At 39.5% G+C, this 15,674-nt stretch overlaps 1 protein-coding gene across 1 annotated transcript in view; it reads left to right on the forward strand.

Annotated features, from left to right (window-relative positions):
• LOC124272411 (bromodomain adjacent to zinc finger domain protein 2B-like) overlaps positions 1–15,674 on the forward strand; it is a 113,325-nt gene that overhangs the window by 69,018 nt on the left and 28,633 nt on the right. Inside the window, 9 exon segments of the mRNA XM_046707579.1 lie at positions 5,758–5,949; positions 7,999–8,333; positions 9,664–9,957; positions 11,003–11,200; positions 12,122–12,230; positions 12,610–12,735; positions 13,323–13,501; positions 14,256–14,357; positions 15,383–15,554. Of these exon segments, the coding sequence (XP_046563535.1) occupies positions 5,758–5,949; positions 7,999–8,333; positions 9,664–9,957; positions 11,003–11,200; positions 12,122–12,230; positions 12,610–12,735; positions 13,323–13,501; positions 14,256–14,357; positions 15,383–15,554 (1,707 nt within the window).

The raw sequence follows: 15,674 nt of genomic DNA on the forward strand, positions 1-15,674 counted from the left end.
TTTAATGTCAGAGCAGTATATTGTTACTACAGGTTTACAGTGACAAATATCATGCTATGTATCTTGAAAAATTCCTAACGAATGCCTAACTATCACGTCATTATTGTTTCCAACACATGGAAGTGAACGTGTTTTTTTAATTTTTATTCAGTAACTGGTATCATAATTAAAGGTCACACTGATAGCACATGCAGCTACAGCACATGCACCTTGGTGATGTTCTGCTAGTGTTTGACATTAACTGCCTGTCTGTAAGCTCAGGCAGGTAGATTTCGTGTAAAATTTGTATGGGTCTTTGTCGCCTACAGTAAACTTTGTCACAAATAGCTGCATTTTTTTCAATGAAGGCCTGAAGAGTTAAGTAACCGACTGCAGGTTCTAAAGTCTGTGCCACCTAATGGCAGCTTGGCTATATATTTTTAATTGTACATTGTATTGGGCATCACCCTCTTATGGTTTATAGATGACAACTTTATGGATGATCAACTTCTTTATTTTCACAATGGCGACGTTTCTGTATAGATTCTGATACCGTTTTCAAGCATATCAATGGTATAAGAATTTATACTGAAATCGCCATTGTGAAAATGAAGAAGTTGATCATCCATAAACTTTTGTCATCTCTATACCACCAACTTCTAGAATGCCACTCAAACAAATCTCTCGTGTTATGGGTTACCATGGTGATTTCAGGTAGTACAGGGCTCCATGCAGCAAGCTAGGCCAGTTGCTGGATGGCCTGTTGAGTCATTTGGTCAGTTCATTGACTGGGTTGATTCCATGTCACCATGGATGATGATGGAGATTGTTGCTCATATGTTAAAGATGTTGCTGAAAGTGGCGTTAAACAAAGACGCAAACAGTATTTAGCATCTTTTGTGTATTGTGGGGGAGCCTAGTGGTGAACGTTTTAACTTGTCATGCTGAAGGCCATGGTTCAATTTGCCACATTCGTATAATGTGTGAAGCCTATTTCTAGTGTCCCCTGCCACGATATTGCTGTAGTATTGCTAAATGTGGTGTAAAACCATAGTCACTAAGGGAACATGTGTTGCACAGTTATCATAGGCAACCGGATTAGCTCTGCGGTATTGTGTTGCTTAGTTGTGCCAGAAACCATGGGTTCAAATCCTGATTCTGTGTCTGGGTTTGTCACCACCACCACACCCAAGCATGTTACACCGAAATGATAAACAAATAAGAACTGCCACATTTATCCAATACGCTGCGTTACTACTGGAATACTGTACAAAGCAGCATTAAACCCAACTCACTCACTCACTCAGTTGTTTCCCGTGAAGGTCCGGGTTAGAATGTGCCTTGAGGATAATGTACAGTGTAAGCCGGTACAGATTATAGAGCAAACAGTTAACATATCCTGGTTGAAATCCTTAATCTGGTGGAGATTATCTGCAGGCCTCGATTTAGTGCTTTGTTACTTGCACTGATGCAACCCAATATTACAAAGTTGCAACCTAGTTATTAGTCTTACTTGCACCAGGTGCAAGTTAATTTTTGAGAACTAAATCAACAATATGTCTAACATTATATGAGCAGCATATAACTATGTCAGCTCATTTTACTTCTAAACTTTGAATAATTCAATAGCATATTTTCTTTCTTTACATATTGCAAAAAAGGTAGTGCAACTGGAATTTGGCTGGTGCAACTAGGTTTTTATCTCAGGTTGCACCTGGTGCAAGTAGGTTAATATATCTTATATCGAGCCATTATTATCTGCTTGACCTCCAATAATTCTCAAGGCGAATTGTTGCATTTTGAACCTGTATTTCTGTGTTGGGTGTAAATCAGTCTTTCAACTTAAAGGCCAATCAACCTTATTTGCTTGGTATTTTGTGATTACTCGGGGGATTTTTCGCCCCAATGTGCAATTACGATTATACATCAGAAAGCTGTTTGCATACAGAATTTGTCACAGAAGTGGTTCAAGGAACTGTATCTTGGTTGGGCAAATTTCATTGTACACAGAATTTCTTTTTCACTTTTGCCTGTATTTTTAATGGTCAATTCACCAGGGAGGATGGATTACAACTTTCTGAAATATTAATCTGTTTATTGTTCCATTTATTGACTGAACTCTCAGTGTTATGTTGATATTCTTCTCATCACATTAAGGGGCTGTTGGGAAGCCTTGTTTATTAAAGGGTTTGCTTTTCATGACAAGGACCTAGGTTCGATTGCTCACATGGGTACCATTCAGAGCTCCAGATAAGATTTAGCTCATGTGGGTACTGTACCCACTGAATTTTTTTGGAGTGGGTATTTTGAATGTTGAGTGGGTATTTCATTTTCCGTTACCCACTGCTTTCAAATATGTGCGTATTTCAGTCATTTTACTCACCTAAGTATTATGTCATTGAGTAAGTTTACTAAGCAGGTATGTTCTGCCTTATGTCATACCTAATCAAAACCAACTTAAATATAATGGAAATGATTTCATAAAAAATCACTCATCCTATACTGACAGTACAACACTTGTCCTATACTAACAGTACAACTTGATAGCAATCGATGTCTTTTTCATTATGCAAGCAATTTTTTATAAATATAATCTGTACGCATTTGTTTTAAACTCTTTGCGTATCTAACATTTTAAATGCGTAATTGGTATGCAACAATTATTTTTCAATGTGTAATTTGAATTTTTCTATGCATATTTTACCCGGATACGCAGCTTATCTGGGCCTCTGGATATGTGAATCCTATTTCTGTTGTCTTCTGTTATCTTTAAACAGCTAAATGCAAGCTAAAAGGTTTAACCATATTTTCTCACTCAGCACAAGAACACAGTGGGATCTTATGGTTGGAAGGATCCGAGAATGTCTTATATTGATGAATATTGAAATATTTGACTATATCCTCAATATTCACTATGCTTATATTGTGTAGAACTTCAAATCAGTCATTCTAATACACAACCATAGATGTGAACTGAAGGGATCAAGTAATAGGCTCGCTGACTTGGTTGATGCATATCCTTGTATCTCAATCTCATAGATCGATGCTCATTATGTTAATCACTAGATTGTCCGATCCATATAGCTTCAATAATGCACCATTAAACTACAAACAAAACATATTTGGATAAGCAATGTTTAGATGTTGGTAGAAAGATGTAAACGGTTGACATTGTTGGTAATGTTTGTAACAGTACATGTTAGTGCAAATCAAATACAGGGATGTTTTGGTGAGTTGAGTGGTTCACTGAACTCTGTTACTATTTGATAGTTGTTAGGTCAGACTGTAGCTGTGAAGTGAGGCGACACCTAGATACATTTATTATAGGAAGTGTTGTCCACCTCACAGACATGTTTCGTGCAGTTGTCTTTCACAGTTGTCTACCTTTGGTGCCAGTATCCAGTTATCGTGGCTGTTTTTCTTGCTTTCGAGTAGTTTTGTCAGCACATGCTGTGCTTGTTGGTTCATGAGTATTGCCAACACCAAAGACCTGCAGATTTTGTTTTTATATTTTACTTTTTTAAACAATCTTTTCAAGACATCTGTATATGATAAACATCAAAGGATGTAGTTCACAAATAGGATAAATGTTTGGTAGGATAATCATCATCCCAAACTGGCATATCTGTTAGGTCTGATAGAGCTGTGTCTCTATGAAAATACCTTCAAAGAATTGTCACAATGCTTTATGGACCATTGTGACATTATTGTTTATCATGACGTCACAATCAAATTACATCACTAATCTCTTTACCACTGAAGCTGGACAGTTATAGTTTCCACATTAAAGATTTCGTTGTTATTTTTTATTTACAAGTTGAAGAACTTGGAACAATGGTTTTGTATCAGTTTGAATCTCACCCTTGTGTCACTAGATTGTCTGGTCCAGACTTGATTATTTTCAGACCGTCGCCATATAGGTGGAATATATTCCTCAGTGCGGCATTACACAACAAACAAACAAACAAATATATCAAGACAATTAGATAAAAGGTTTAAAAACCTTACTTTTGAGCCTTAAACTTATGTTTGTGGATTCTTCATGTGTGCAGTGAATTTCATCAAGTAAAGAAAGACAACATAGCAATTACGCTTGTCAGTAGGTAGTAATAGAAGAGTGCTTTTTAACTGAGATCTTCTAATGAATTAATTATGGTGAGGTATTGCTCTGACTGGTTCTTAATTGCGCCTTACATCAACCTCTAGTTTGCTTTGTCCACTTTTTTTATATTCCCATGCTGAATTTAGCTTATGTAAAACCAGCATATTCTGATGATACGGATAGTTGCTTACACAAGTGCTTCTCTATAGCTGCATTAATTCTAATTAATCTCTGGAAACACCAGTCACGCTTTTGAGGTCAGATATGCCCTTAATGATACTAATAAACAATGGTTCCTAGACGTCAGCTGTGATAACTTGCCGGATGTCGCCATGGTTATGAATCCTTTCCTCCTGCAACAGTTTGGGCAGCTTGACTGTATACCCTGTCTCCTGATGAAACTGGTACCCATGCAGGAAAGTCCCACTAGTTTAGACAAACACTTTTCCTTTCATGCTGATGTCAGTATCACATGAAATGTCACAGCTGCAAGTCAGCGAGGAAATCTGAAAATTTATTGCTATCTGACAAGGAGACTTAACAAATATGGCCGAATCTTGGATAGCTTTAGTGTTCAAGTTACTTGATCAATGAATAGCAGCTGAAACTGAGGTGAGATGATATTTTGTGGTGTACTGTGCTAGCTATTGAGGTTTGACTAGGGACTTGAAGTTTTTTATGTTGGCCCTGTGCCTTCATCGATTAGTCAAATTGTTTTTATGGTTAGGAATGTAAAAAGACCTTTAAGTTCATCTGATATGTGGGACACAGTTGTCTGAGTTGTCTGCCGCAGTTTGCTCATTTACATCCCTATGGCACATTTGAAATCCCATTGTCTCAGGTTTGAATCCCAGTTTGCAGTGGTTATGTTTTTTGGGTTTGCCAGCAGGGTGATGGGAGTAGTCCAGTGGTTAAAGCTCGTCACACGGAGGCCTTGGTTCGATTCCCCTCATGGGTACAATGTGTGAAACCCATTTTTGGTGTCCCTCGCCGTGATATTGCTGGAATATTGCTAAAAGCGGTGTATAACCATACTCTCGCTGGTTTGTCATCACCTTACCATTGTTCGTGAGATTCACCAAAGTGGTGTATGTCTGGGTGGGACCTGCATCACTTCAAGCCTTCCTCCCACATCAAGATGACCCACTGTGCTATAAGAGGAATACTGTTCAAGGGGACATTAAACATACTCGTATTACCCCTTGTTGGAAGACGGTAGATACAGATACATTTACCTGAGGGTGTTTCTGATGGAGAATAATTTCTTGTTATCCTATGAAACCCAGCTGAAAAGAAGATTGCATGTCTAAGAACACTGATGAATTGTTGCTCATGTCATTGACCACAGGATGACCAAGACAGTTGGTATCAGACTTTGTGTGATATAGCTTGAAAACTGCTGACCACGGCATAAAATGTCATTCACCCACTCACTAAGACTAAAAGAGATACTGGCACAGAAAGCAGCCTCCTATTGTAATGGCAAAATGGTCCGTTAATGAATCAAATGTAATTGGGTTGTATTTGTCAAAATGAAATACCGTAAATAATCAACATTTGGTACGGTAATAAGGCATAAAATACTTAATAATAGGTGGATTGTCTTCATAAATTACCCAAAAAATAAGTTGAGCCATGCCTAGCCTATGGGTACTGACTCTTTATCTGCTCAATAGGTGGCGCCGACTGGTGGCGATCTGCGTCTGAGCAGGCTCGTAGACTTGCGGAGGGTACAGGGCTGGAGGTATATGCTGGCAGTTTGGGCAATGTGCTGCCTCCATCTTTCTCACCCCTCGCCACAGGGCTGGAGTTCCCCCACCGTGTGGGGCTCGAGCACCTGCTGCGAGCCCCTGTCGACATGGATCACAGTAAGCACGGGCAAACACTCGACTCAATCGCTTTGTAGGACGCTCGCTCACAATCTCGCTCGCAACCTCGCTCAGTCGCTCTTGGTGTTGTTGTTTGTCCACATGAAGTAGATTGCACTCATCCAGCCATGAGACACAAACAAAAATGAAATTAAACTTCCAAATTTGAAATTTATTGGTTTCATTTCAGTGGTGGAATGTCGAGAAAATTATAATATGTATTTGAAAATGTTTTATGTTTTTTGACAATTTGTTGCTTTAACTGTTTAACTGCCTGCAAATATGGCATAAAAAAAATTAAGATTGTAATTTTCAAGAATTTCAATCAAATCACACCTGTAACATATCTTTATCAGTATTTTTAATGAATGTCCTGTATACGAATAAGCATATGACTATTGATTAGAAAAAAATAACATACAAAGTTCGTAAGATTTTGATTTGAAGCTAAGGTTACTTAGACGATATTTGCAATCTCATGGCTGGTTTTGACAGTGGTCTTGTGACAGACTTACGTGTTGTCTTGTGTAGTTCTATATACATAATCAATCATGCACCTAGACTCTCCTCTCATATCACCATCTTTTCTGTCATGGAGTGTGTTACTTCTATTTTGGAATTGTCACCTTATCACTCAGTGCTTTTTCCCAATCTCTTTAAACCCTGGAAAATCTACACTACTATTGGTTTCAATTAAATTCAAATGTAAATAATATGCGATTTTTGAAGTTTTTTATAAAAATATATTTGTCTTTAAGTTAATTAACTTCATAACAATACAGTTTTAAATGCTGTAACTCTATCAAATATGAATAAATTTCGGTTCAGCTTCTTGAATGGCAATGTTGTCGTTAAAAATTAAGTTTTAAATTTCATTTTGCATGGCTAAAATTGGTAAACTGCTTGTTTTATTTTGTTTTTGCAAATGGTTCACTTAGCATTCACATTGATCCAAACATTGAGAAGGATAACAATAAAACAGTGACATACTACAGCAAACATTTATTTCTGGTGTACATGCCCCCTCTGCCTGCATATATTCTTCAGCCCTGAGTTTGTGTAGTGGTACTTCAACTTGAAGTACAGCGTAGTTATCTCCCTTTAGCAATTCTACGTGCTGCACACCTCTCAGAATAGACCATGCTGCACAAGGGGTTGTAATTTTGTAGAATGTATTATTTGGAGCATTTTGTTACATGCATAGGTATTGTTTTAGTGAATTGTCAATAAATGTCATAAATTAATAGTAATTTGTGAAGTACAAATATATTTTTGACATATGGTTTGTGCAATCAGTTTTCCTGACGATGAAAATTCATATTTGATCAAATGTTTACTATGAATCATTTAATGGATGTGATTTAGCCTTGGGATTAAATTTCCAGTGTATTTGACAGATGACATGTGATTTAGGTCGTCTTCATTCGTTTTGCCTTTCAGGGCTGTATAGTCTTTAATGGTGGTCTTGTTTAACTAGCATCATACAAACACTTACTACAGTTCCAGTTCTCTTTGTGGAATGGGATCAGAATTTGAATTAGTATATTGTGTTAATACGAAAAAAGATATCTGGCATGTTAGTATTAAGTCATTTAACTTACATGCCTGCATCTGATTCATAGAATATATCAGCCTTTCGGCAAATATATAGGAACTGATGACATTTTATGTAGCTGAAAAAGTAACCAATTTAAGCTGTACTTGTTGTTTGAAATTAAGCATGATTGTCAAGGGTCCCTTGTTTTAGCCCTGATGTTAAAATCCAAGGTGACTTAAGGTTCTAATGCCAAGGTTTCAGATCAGTTTCATGAGTTGACTGCCTTTATTGAAACTGACCTTGAGATTTTGTGAAAATACGGTAATGGTATGGAATAGTCTCAGGGATGCCATGACATTTAATTTTGAACACTGGACAAGATGTTTTCTCTTTGATGTGTACAGCTGTACAATATTTTGCGTCATTGATCATTTCCTATTAATATTTGAAAATTTGACTTTTTGATTTAGATGACGCACTGTCTTACTATCTTGACTTTGGGCTGTCTCCAGGCTCTCTGTTGTCGGGAATGAAACATCTTGCCGAAACTTCCGCAGGAAGTCCAGTTTCATCAAAACAGTCATTGTCATCGCGTTCACGAGGCACCAAGTCATCTACATCCACCTCTTCCTCCTCCACAACCAGGAGCCTTCTCAATGGCACTGGGCCAAGCTCACACATCGATGGACGTAAACGCAAACAGAAATCATCCTCTTCTCACTCATCAGGGACGCCCTCACCTGCCATACCATCATCATCAACGTCATCATCGTCACTGTACAAGCCATCCTTACCTAAAAGTGAATCACCATTGGCTTTAACCTCTACTGTTCAACCATCACATGAAGTAAGTTGTGTTTAGTTCAGGGAGCTGAAAGTGTTATGATGTAAAGAGAAACGTCTCTGTCAGCTACAGTATGATGTATAGCAGGAATATTGATGACTGTGTCCAAACAGTATTGACTCACTTCACACACACACAACATAAAATCAAAGCACCAGTGGCTGAAGGGTCGTGTATATCCCTAGGGTCCATGCAGGTAGCAAAAGTATTGCAAGTACCCATGGTCCTGAGTATGGTGACCGCCTCCGTGGTGTAGTGGTTAGAGCGTCCGCCCGGAGAGCGGAAGGTCGTGGGTTCGATCCCTGACCGCGTCATACCAAAAGACGTTAAAATATGGTACTTGTTGGTCCCTGCCTGGAGCTCGGCATTAATGGGTACAACAAGGATTGTTCGCCTCGGAGTCAGTATAATGTGTCTGAGTGGGGTATTCATGCTTCACTGCGGCATGGTATCTCAGTGGGCTAGCACTATAAAACCAGCTTAAGTCCATGAAATTTGTTTAATTTTACAGGTTCATGATAGTTTTAATAGCTCATTTCAGGTGTCCCCTGCCGTGATATTGCTGGAATATTGCTAAAAGCAGCGTAAAACCAAACTCACTCACTCACTCACTGATAGTTTTAATTCTCTATCTGTGATACTCTAGTTATATTACTGTCCTTCGTCGACAGGTTTTTATAATTATGAATTTATAACTTTTTTGAGTCACTATATGGCTGAAATATTGCTGATGTGACTATAAATAATATACAAATATACTTTTATGTTTATATAAACATAAAAGTTATACCTATGCAACTTTCAAGTTATTTTCAGTTTTAATGAAATGGTGTTACTATCTCCCACCTCAACATACACCTGTTTCACAGTCTATTTCAAGTAATTTAATTGCCAATCATCGTTTCAAAAAGATTTAAGACCAGCTGATTTTTTTCATTTATTAAAGTTAGTCTGTCATAACTTGAAATATAAAAATAGAATCCGGTAGTCTGTAACTTTATCTTAATAGTTTATATGTAATGGTCATGCTCTGTGTTGATAATACCCGCAAAGATCCGGGCTTAGAATTGGCCTTCAGTAACCCATGCTTGTCGTAAGAGGCGACTAACGGGACCGGGTGGTCAGGCTCACTGACTGGGTTGACACATGTCATCGTATCCCAACTGTGTAGATCGATGTTCATGCTGTTGATCCCTGGATTGTCTGGTTTAGACCCGAATTATTACAGACCGCCGCTATATAGCTGGAATATTGCTCAGTGCGGTGTAAAACTAAACTCACTCACTCACTGTGTTGATCATGTTTTGCTGCATTGAGAACCTTTGTGCAACAGAAATCATCGCCGGTCCACAAGAAGAAGAGCAAGAAGGTCAACATGACTGAAAACGGCAGCCACTCGGATCTAAGCTCTTCAAGCTCTAGTCTCAGCGATGACAGCTCAGGAGAAAATCTTTCCAGTGATGAGTTTGACAAGAAGGCGGGTGCCCTGGCTCACCAGATAGATGGGCTGAAGAAGAAGCTACTGGCTGACCAGATCCGACAACGTGTCCAGAGCAAACCAGAGTCACCCCAGTCCTCCTTAAAGTCACATGAACATGGTCGCTCATCCAAGTCCTCGCATGATAAGGTAGGGAAACCTTACACAGTTTACAAAGCTCCAGTATAGATGGGTTAAAACACCACATTGTTGTTTCTCAGGGGTAAGGACGGTGGACTTTTTGCTCTTCTTTAAAAGGCAGAAGCTGGTATGATGAGGAGGAACAGTTTCTTGTGGATAGACAACTTCTTTTGTGCAATATATGCATCGATTGAAATATAGAAGTTGTCAATTCATAAGAAATGTTCCTCCTTGACTTGCTCATTTAAAGAAATGTATGTGGTATTATGATCGTATTCTGCAAAGTGGAATGGTGCTATGTCCATTTGGAACTGTATTAATTGCCCCTACTACAATAAGGCTTCATTACAAAACACCAGTTGTTAACCGTCATTCATGAAGGGAAAGACCTGGGGTAGATTAGGTCTTCAGCAACCCATGCTTGCCACAAAAGGCGACTATGCTTGTGGTAAGAGGCGACTAACGGATCGATGGTCAGGCTCGCTGACTTGGTTGACACATGTCATCGGTTCCCAATTGAGCAGATCGATGCTCATGTTGTTGATCTCTGGATTGTCTGGTCCAGACTCGATTATTTACAGACCGCCACCATATAGCTGGAATATTGCTGAGTGTGGCGTAAAACAAAACTCACTCACTCACTCACTCACTCACTCACTCACTCACTCACTCACTCACTCACTCACTCACTCACTCACTCACTCACTCACTCACTCACTCACTCACTCACTCACTCACTCACTCACTCACTCACTCACTCACTCACTCACTCACTCACTCACTCACTCACTCACTCACTCTTGAAGGGAAAAGGTACAGACATATATATGGTAACATGAATGGGTTGTATGCCACCCCCAGTCTATTGATGTACTGCAATCTGATGCTCTCTAGTCTTGTGGTGTAGTGTGATCTGATGCCCTCCGAACAAGTTGTGTACTTGGATCTGTTTTCCCCTAGTCTAGAGATGTACTACAGTTTGATAACCCAACACAAGTACTGTACTATCACCTCATGTCCCTAGTGCTGTACTATGATCTGTTGTATTTGTCAGGAGCGGAAGTTGAGGGAGGAGGAGTTACGGCAGCTGGAGGCGGAGCTGCAGCACCAGCAGAAGCAGCTCAAGCACCTCCAGAAGCAGGATAAGGAAGCAGCCCAGAACTTGCCGGAACAGGCATCATCAGGAGCGTCCTCCCCATGCCACAGCAGCACCACAGGACTCAAACTCCACATCAGTAAAGCTGCAATAGCTGTAAGTAGGCCATGTCCCTCTGGCCTCAGGGTACTTCTTAGGATACTTATATAGCGCACATATCCAGGCAACTAGTGCTTGCTCAAGGCGCTGATATTTTTTCCTCGATCATTGGATGTCAATCTCAATGGCACATCGTATTATCAATCTCAACTCCCTGGGAAGTATACAACTCTTGCAGCCACTAGGCGCTCCGAGTTATTGTGGCTTTCTCATCCTAACGAGGTGCCCAATTCACAGCTGGGTGGACTGGGACACACAGTCACAGTACTTTGTCCAAGTTTACTGCACATTGCTGTACCCGCAACTAGGTGTTTGCATGTATTCATGTGGCCACCATCTGGTCATATACCAACGGATTCGTGGGTTCTTTTAAGTGCACAGGGTTGTGTACTGTACACTAGGGGTTGTGACAACACTGAAAGAGTCTGCACACAAAGTTGACTCCAAGGTTTTTACACCTGGTCAGAGGTGGGCTTGATCTCGACACCTCAACCTCGTTGGATCACTAGCCTGGCGCCTTAGCCAGCTCTCCCACCGAGCCCAGTAACTTCACATGCTCGTTGAGTCACCAGTATTATAGTTGACAGAGTCCTGAGATGGATATTTGGATGGTTTCCAAACATGACTGATGATAACTCTAAACTAAACTTGTTATGTTATGTGTGATATTGTTTAAATATATAGGTCTATTATCTTATCATAGTATGGGTATTTGATAATTTTGTAAATCAACTTTATGTATAACTTTTAAGTGTGATAATTCTTGCAAAAATGTGAAACCTTTTTGCAGCATTGCCATTATCTTGTATCATCAAACTACAAATACATCTTCAGATTTTCAACAGGAGCCGTTTTTACTGTAAGTTATTCATGTGTAGGTGTACTCTATATTAGCACATTCTTTTCATTCTGTTGCAGAAACACCTAAACCACAGACTAGGAGAAGATGGTCCAGGAACTTCAAAGTCAAGTCAAAATACCTCGGGTAGTGACTCAGGGGGAGACAACTCTAATAATTCTGATTCAGGTCAGTCACCACTGCAACATGACTTTCTCAAATGAGAACATTTTGTTTTGTCATTTCTGGTGAACATTTAAAATTGTGTCAGTCATTGACTTTAGCTGGGTAAATCCTGATGTAGACATTAAAAAATGTTTTCAAAAGCAAATACAGGTGGATGGTGTATTTTGCTCATAATTTCAAACTTTGTAATGTTGTAACCAAAAGTTGTCAGAGATGTACTGTTTGCAATGATCTGATGCCCAAGTCCAGTCAAAGTTGGACATTGTAACTAGTCCTAAATTAAACTGACCAACTGGGCAAGCCTAGCCCCCTTAAATTATAGTCTCCTTATAAATTACATATATGATCCCAATATTCATGGACGACATTGTGTACATTGCAGAGAGTGACAGTGACAACTCTGAAGATGACAGCGGGGACAGCGACTCGGAAAGTGACCCCGATGCCTCCGTAACGAGGAAGGGCCACAAAAAACAAGGACTGAAGATGGGGAGGAGGGTGAGCATGTGTTTCCTAGTTGCGTATCATTTACATGCCAATTGGGAGAAAGTCATTTTTATGATTTTTTTCTCGGACATGACTTTTGAAAATTTGAAGCAGGAATTAAGCCTTGTGTTTTGTATTATTTTTGTGTTATTTTTGACTATCTTAAATGGTTCTATGCAATTAGTGAAATATTTTTTAGAATTTGTGGATGTTTTTAGATATTTAATTTGAATACATAAATGTTGCTAGATCTTGTTTTGAGCATCAAATGTTATTTCCTGGGGAATGTCTTTAGTATACTTTTTTTTTATTTGAAATGTTGTTTCTTTGAATGTTGGATATAGGATGGGTAAAGGGAGATAACTCATCACCTTATTGTAGTTAATTTTTCATTCAAGGGTATTGTGGGCTATAAACACATGACAGATATCAGAAAATGCCCTCAGAATATGGTAACCTTTACATATAAGAATAAAATGGTACTCATCTTCAACATAATTATGATTACATAATGTGCAAATTCATTCCACATATTGTACTGAAAAGAGAATGCCATGTTTTATTTTCATAGATAGAGATCATATTTTAATCAATCTATTGCAACAACAGCTTCACCAGCAAAGCGTCGCCGCATCATTACAAATGAAAATGACCTTCGCATTCCCCTGGAACATGGATGGCGACGGCAGACCACAATTCACACGATGGGTCGCAGAGGCATTGTGGGAGAAGTGCTGTACTTTGCACCTTGTGGGAAGAAGATGAAAACAATACCTGATGTTATGCGGGTGAGAGGATCTGTTTTTCATTCATTTAATGCAGAGCTGTCAACCCCTAAAGATGGTTTGGAGTGAGACTGAAAAAAATAAGCCGGGGTCCAGCCGGGGTCATGTTGAGGGCGACGCCCTGGTGGGGGGTCTCTGGGGGGCAAAGCCCCCCCCCAAAATGAAGTTTAGTGATATTCAGGAGCATTTGGAGCCTTCTGGTGGCATTATTTTGACACTAAAAGATGCATGCTAATTAATAATAATAAGCCGAATCATTCGCATAAACATCGTTTAAGTACTTCGTTCATTCAGGCGTTCTTTCAATGTTCAACTTTACGCAAAAACAAACGAAAATGCGTATTAATTTTGAAATTATTTTTGGCTACCAGATATGCGTGAGATTATTATTTGGAGGCGTGAGAGCGTGACATTTGTCAATAAAGCGTGAGACTCATGCCAAATGCGTGAGAGTTGACAGGTTTGTTAATGGTTCAATATCATGGGTGACCCAGTGGTTCTCAAAACTGCAATTTTCTATGCAGAGTTGCTTCCCTTGCTACAGTATTGCTACTTTGAATAACAACTCCTAAACTCTTGCGATAAAATTTAAAAAAATAAAAAATAACAGTCCCTTTGACTGACAAGCAGTAAGAAAGGACAATAAATATTGATAGTTAGATATTTCTGACTGGCTTAGTTTACTTTTGTGAACATTTTGCACATTGTTTTGGGTGAAAACCTACCACTGACAATGGCTGCCTGATTTCTGTTATAGTACTTGGATCGAAACAGCATCACAGACCTGTCGCGAGACAATTTTACCTTCAACACCAAGGTCAATGTGGGCGAGTTCTCCGAGATGAGACATGGACATGTGGTGAGTGGGGCTGGTCGTCATACACAGCTTTCATGATGCTCACGGACCTGTGAAGATCCGGGTTAGAATTGGTCTTCAGCAACCCATGGTTGTTGTAAGAGGCGACTAATGGGATCGAGTGGTCAGGCTCGCTGACTTGGTTGACACTTGTCATCGTATCCCAATTGCGTAGATCAATGCTCATGATGTTGATCACTGGATTGTCTGGTCCAGACTCGATTATTTACAGATCGCCGCCATATAGCTAGAATATTGCTGTGTGCGGCGTTACACAACAATAAATCAATCCATCAATAATGCTTACAGAAATAAAAGTTCCATATTCAAATTAAGTATTTCATCCCACCCACCTCAATTTTTTTTAAAGTAATATTTTTACAATTTCAGTTTTATTATTTTTGTTTGGAAAATTATATGAACAAATTGATGATGAAAGTTTATATCCATTTATAACTTAAATACAGGTGGTCAAGTTTTGACATTTCACAGTCAATTTTAAGCAAAGTCGTAATCAATTAAAACAGAGTTTAGACCCTTAAATTACAGTGAACTGTTTCAGACTAATGAGTTAGTTAAATTGATATTTGACCCAAACTACATTGATGAAGAAATCCATGCTGCGACTCCCTCACTCCCTTACTCACTCGACCGCCTCCGTGGTGTAGTGGTTAGAGCATCCACCCTGAGAGCGGAAGGTCGCGGGTTCAATCCCCGACCGTGTCATACCAAAAGACGTTAAAATATGGTACTTGTTGGTCCCTGCCTGGTGCTCGGCATTAATGGGTACAACAAGGATTGGTCGGCTCGGAGTCAGTATAATGTGTCTGAGTGGGGTATTCCTGCTTCACTGCGGCATGGTATCTCAATGGGCTAGCACTATAAAACCAGCTGAAATCTGGGCTAGTACAAGCAGCCCCACATACACATACACATACACACACATGCACGTCGTCATATGAGCGAAATATTGTCAAGCACGACGTAAAACCCAATTTCACCTGACCCCTTACTCACTCACTCTGTAGATGCCTGTGCCACTGGTGGAAGCAGAGATACTGGAACGTATCGCGATGTCTAAGGGCAAGCGAGCCAGGATGAAGGAGCTGGCCCAGAAGAGGAAGGAGAAGGCCCAGAAACAACAGGAGCTGGCCAAACACTTTATGGAGATGAAGTTGAAGAGGAAGCTGGAGCAGCAAGGTCAGTACTTACCCGAGGTTGTGCTAATACTGGCAGTATTATACTAGGAATGTGCCAATACTGGCAGCACTCTGTTAGGGGACGTGTCATAATTATCAGTACTGTACTTGCATAAGGAAT

The sequence above is a fragment of the Haliotis rubra genome, unplaced genomic scaffold (assembly GCF_003918875.1).
Source record: "Haliotis rubra isolate DU_JTF1 unplaced genomic scaffold, ASM391887v1 Scf17, whole genome shotgun sequence".
Classification (NCBI taxonomy): domain Eukaryota; kingdom Metazoa; phylum Mollusca; class Gastropoda; order Lepetellida; family Haliotidae; genus Haliotis; species Haliotis rubra.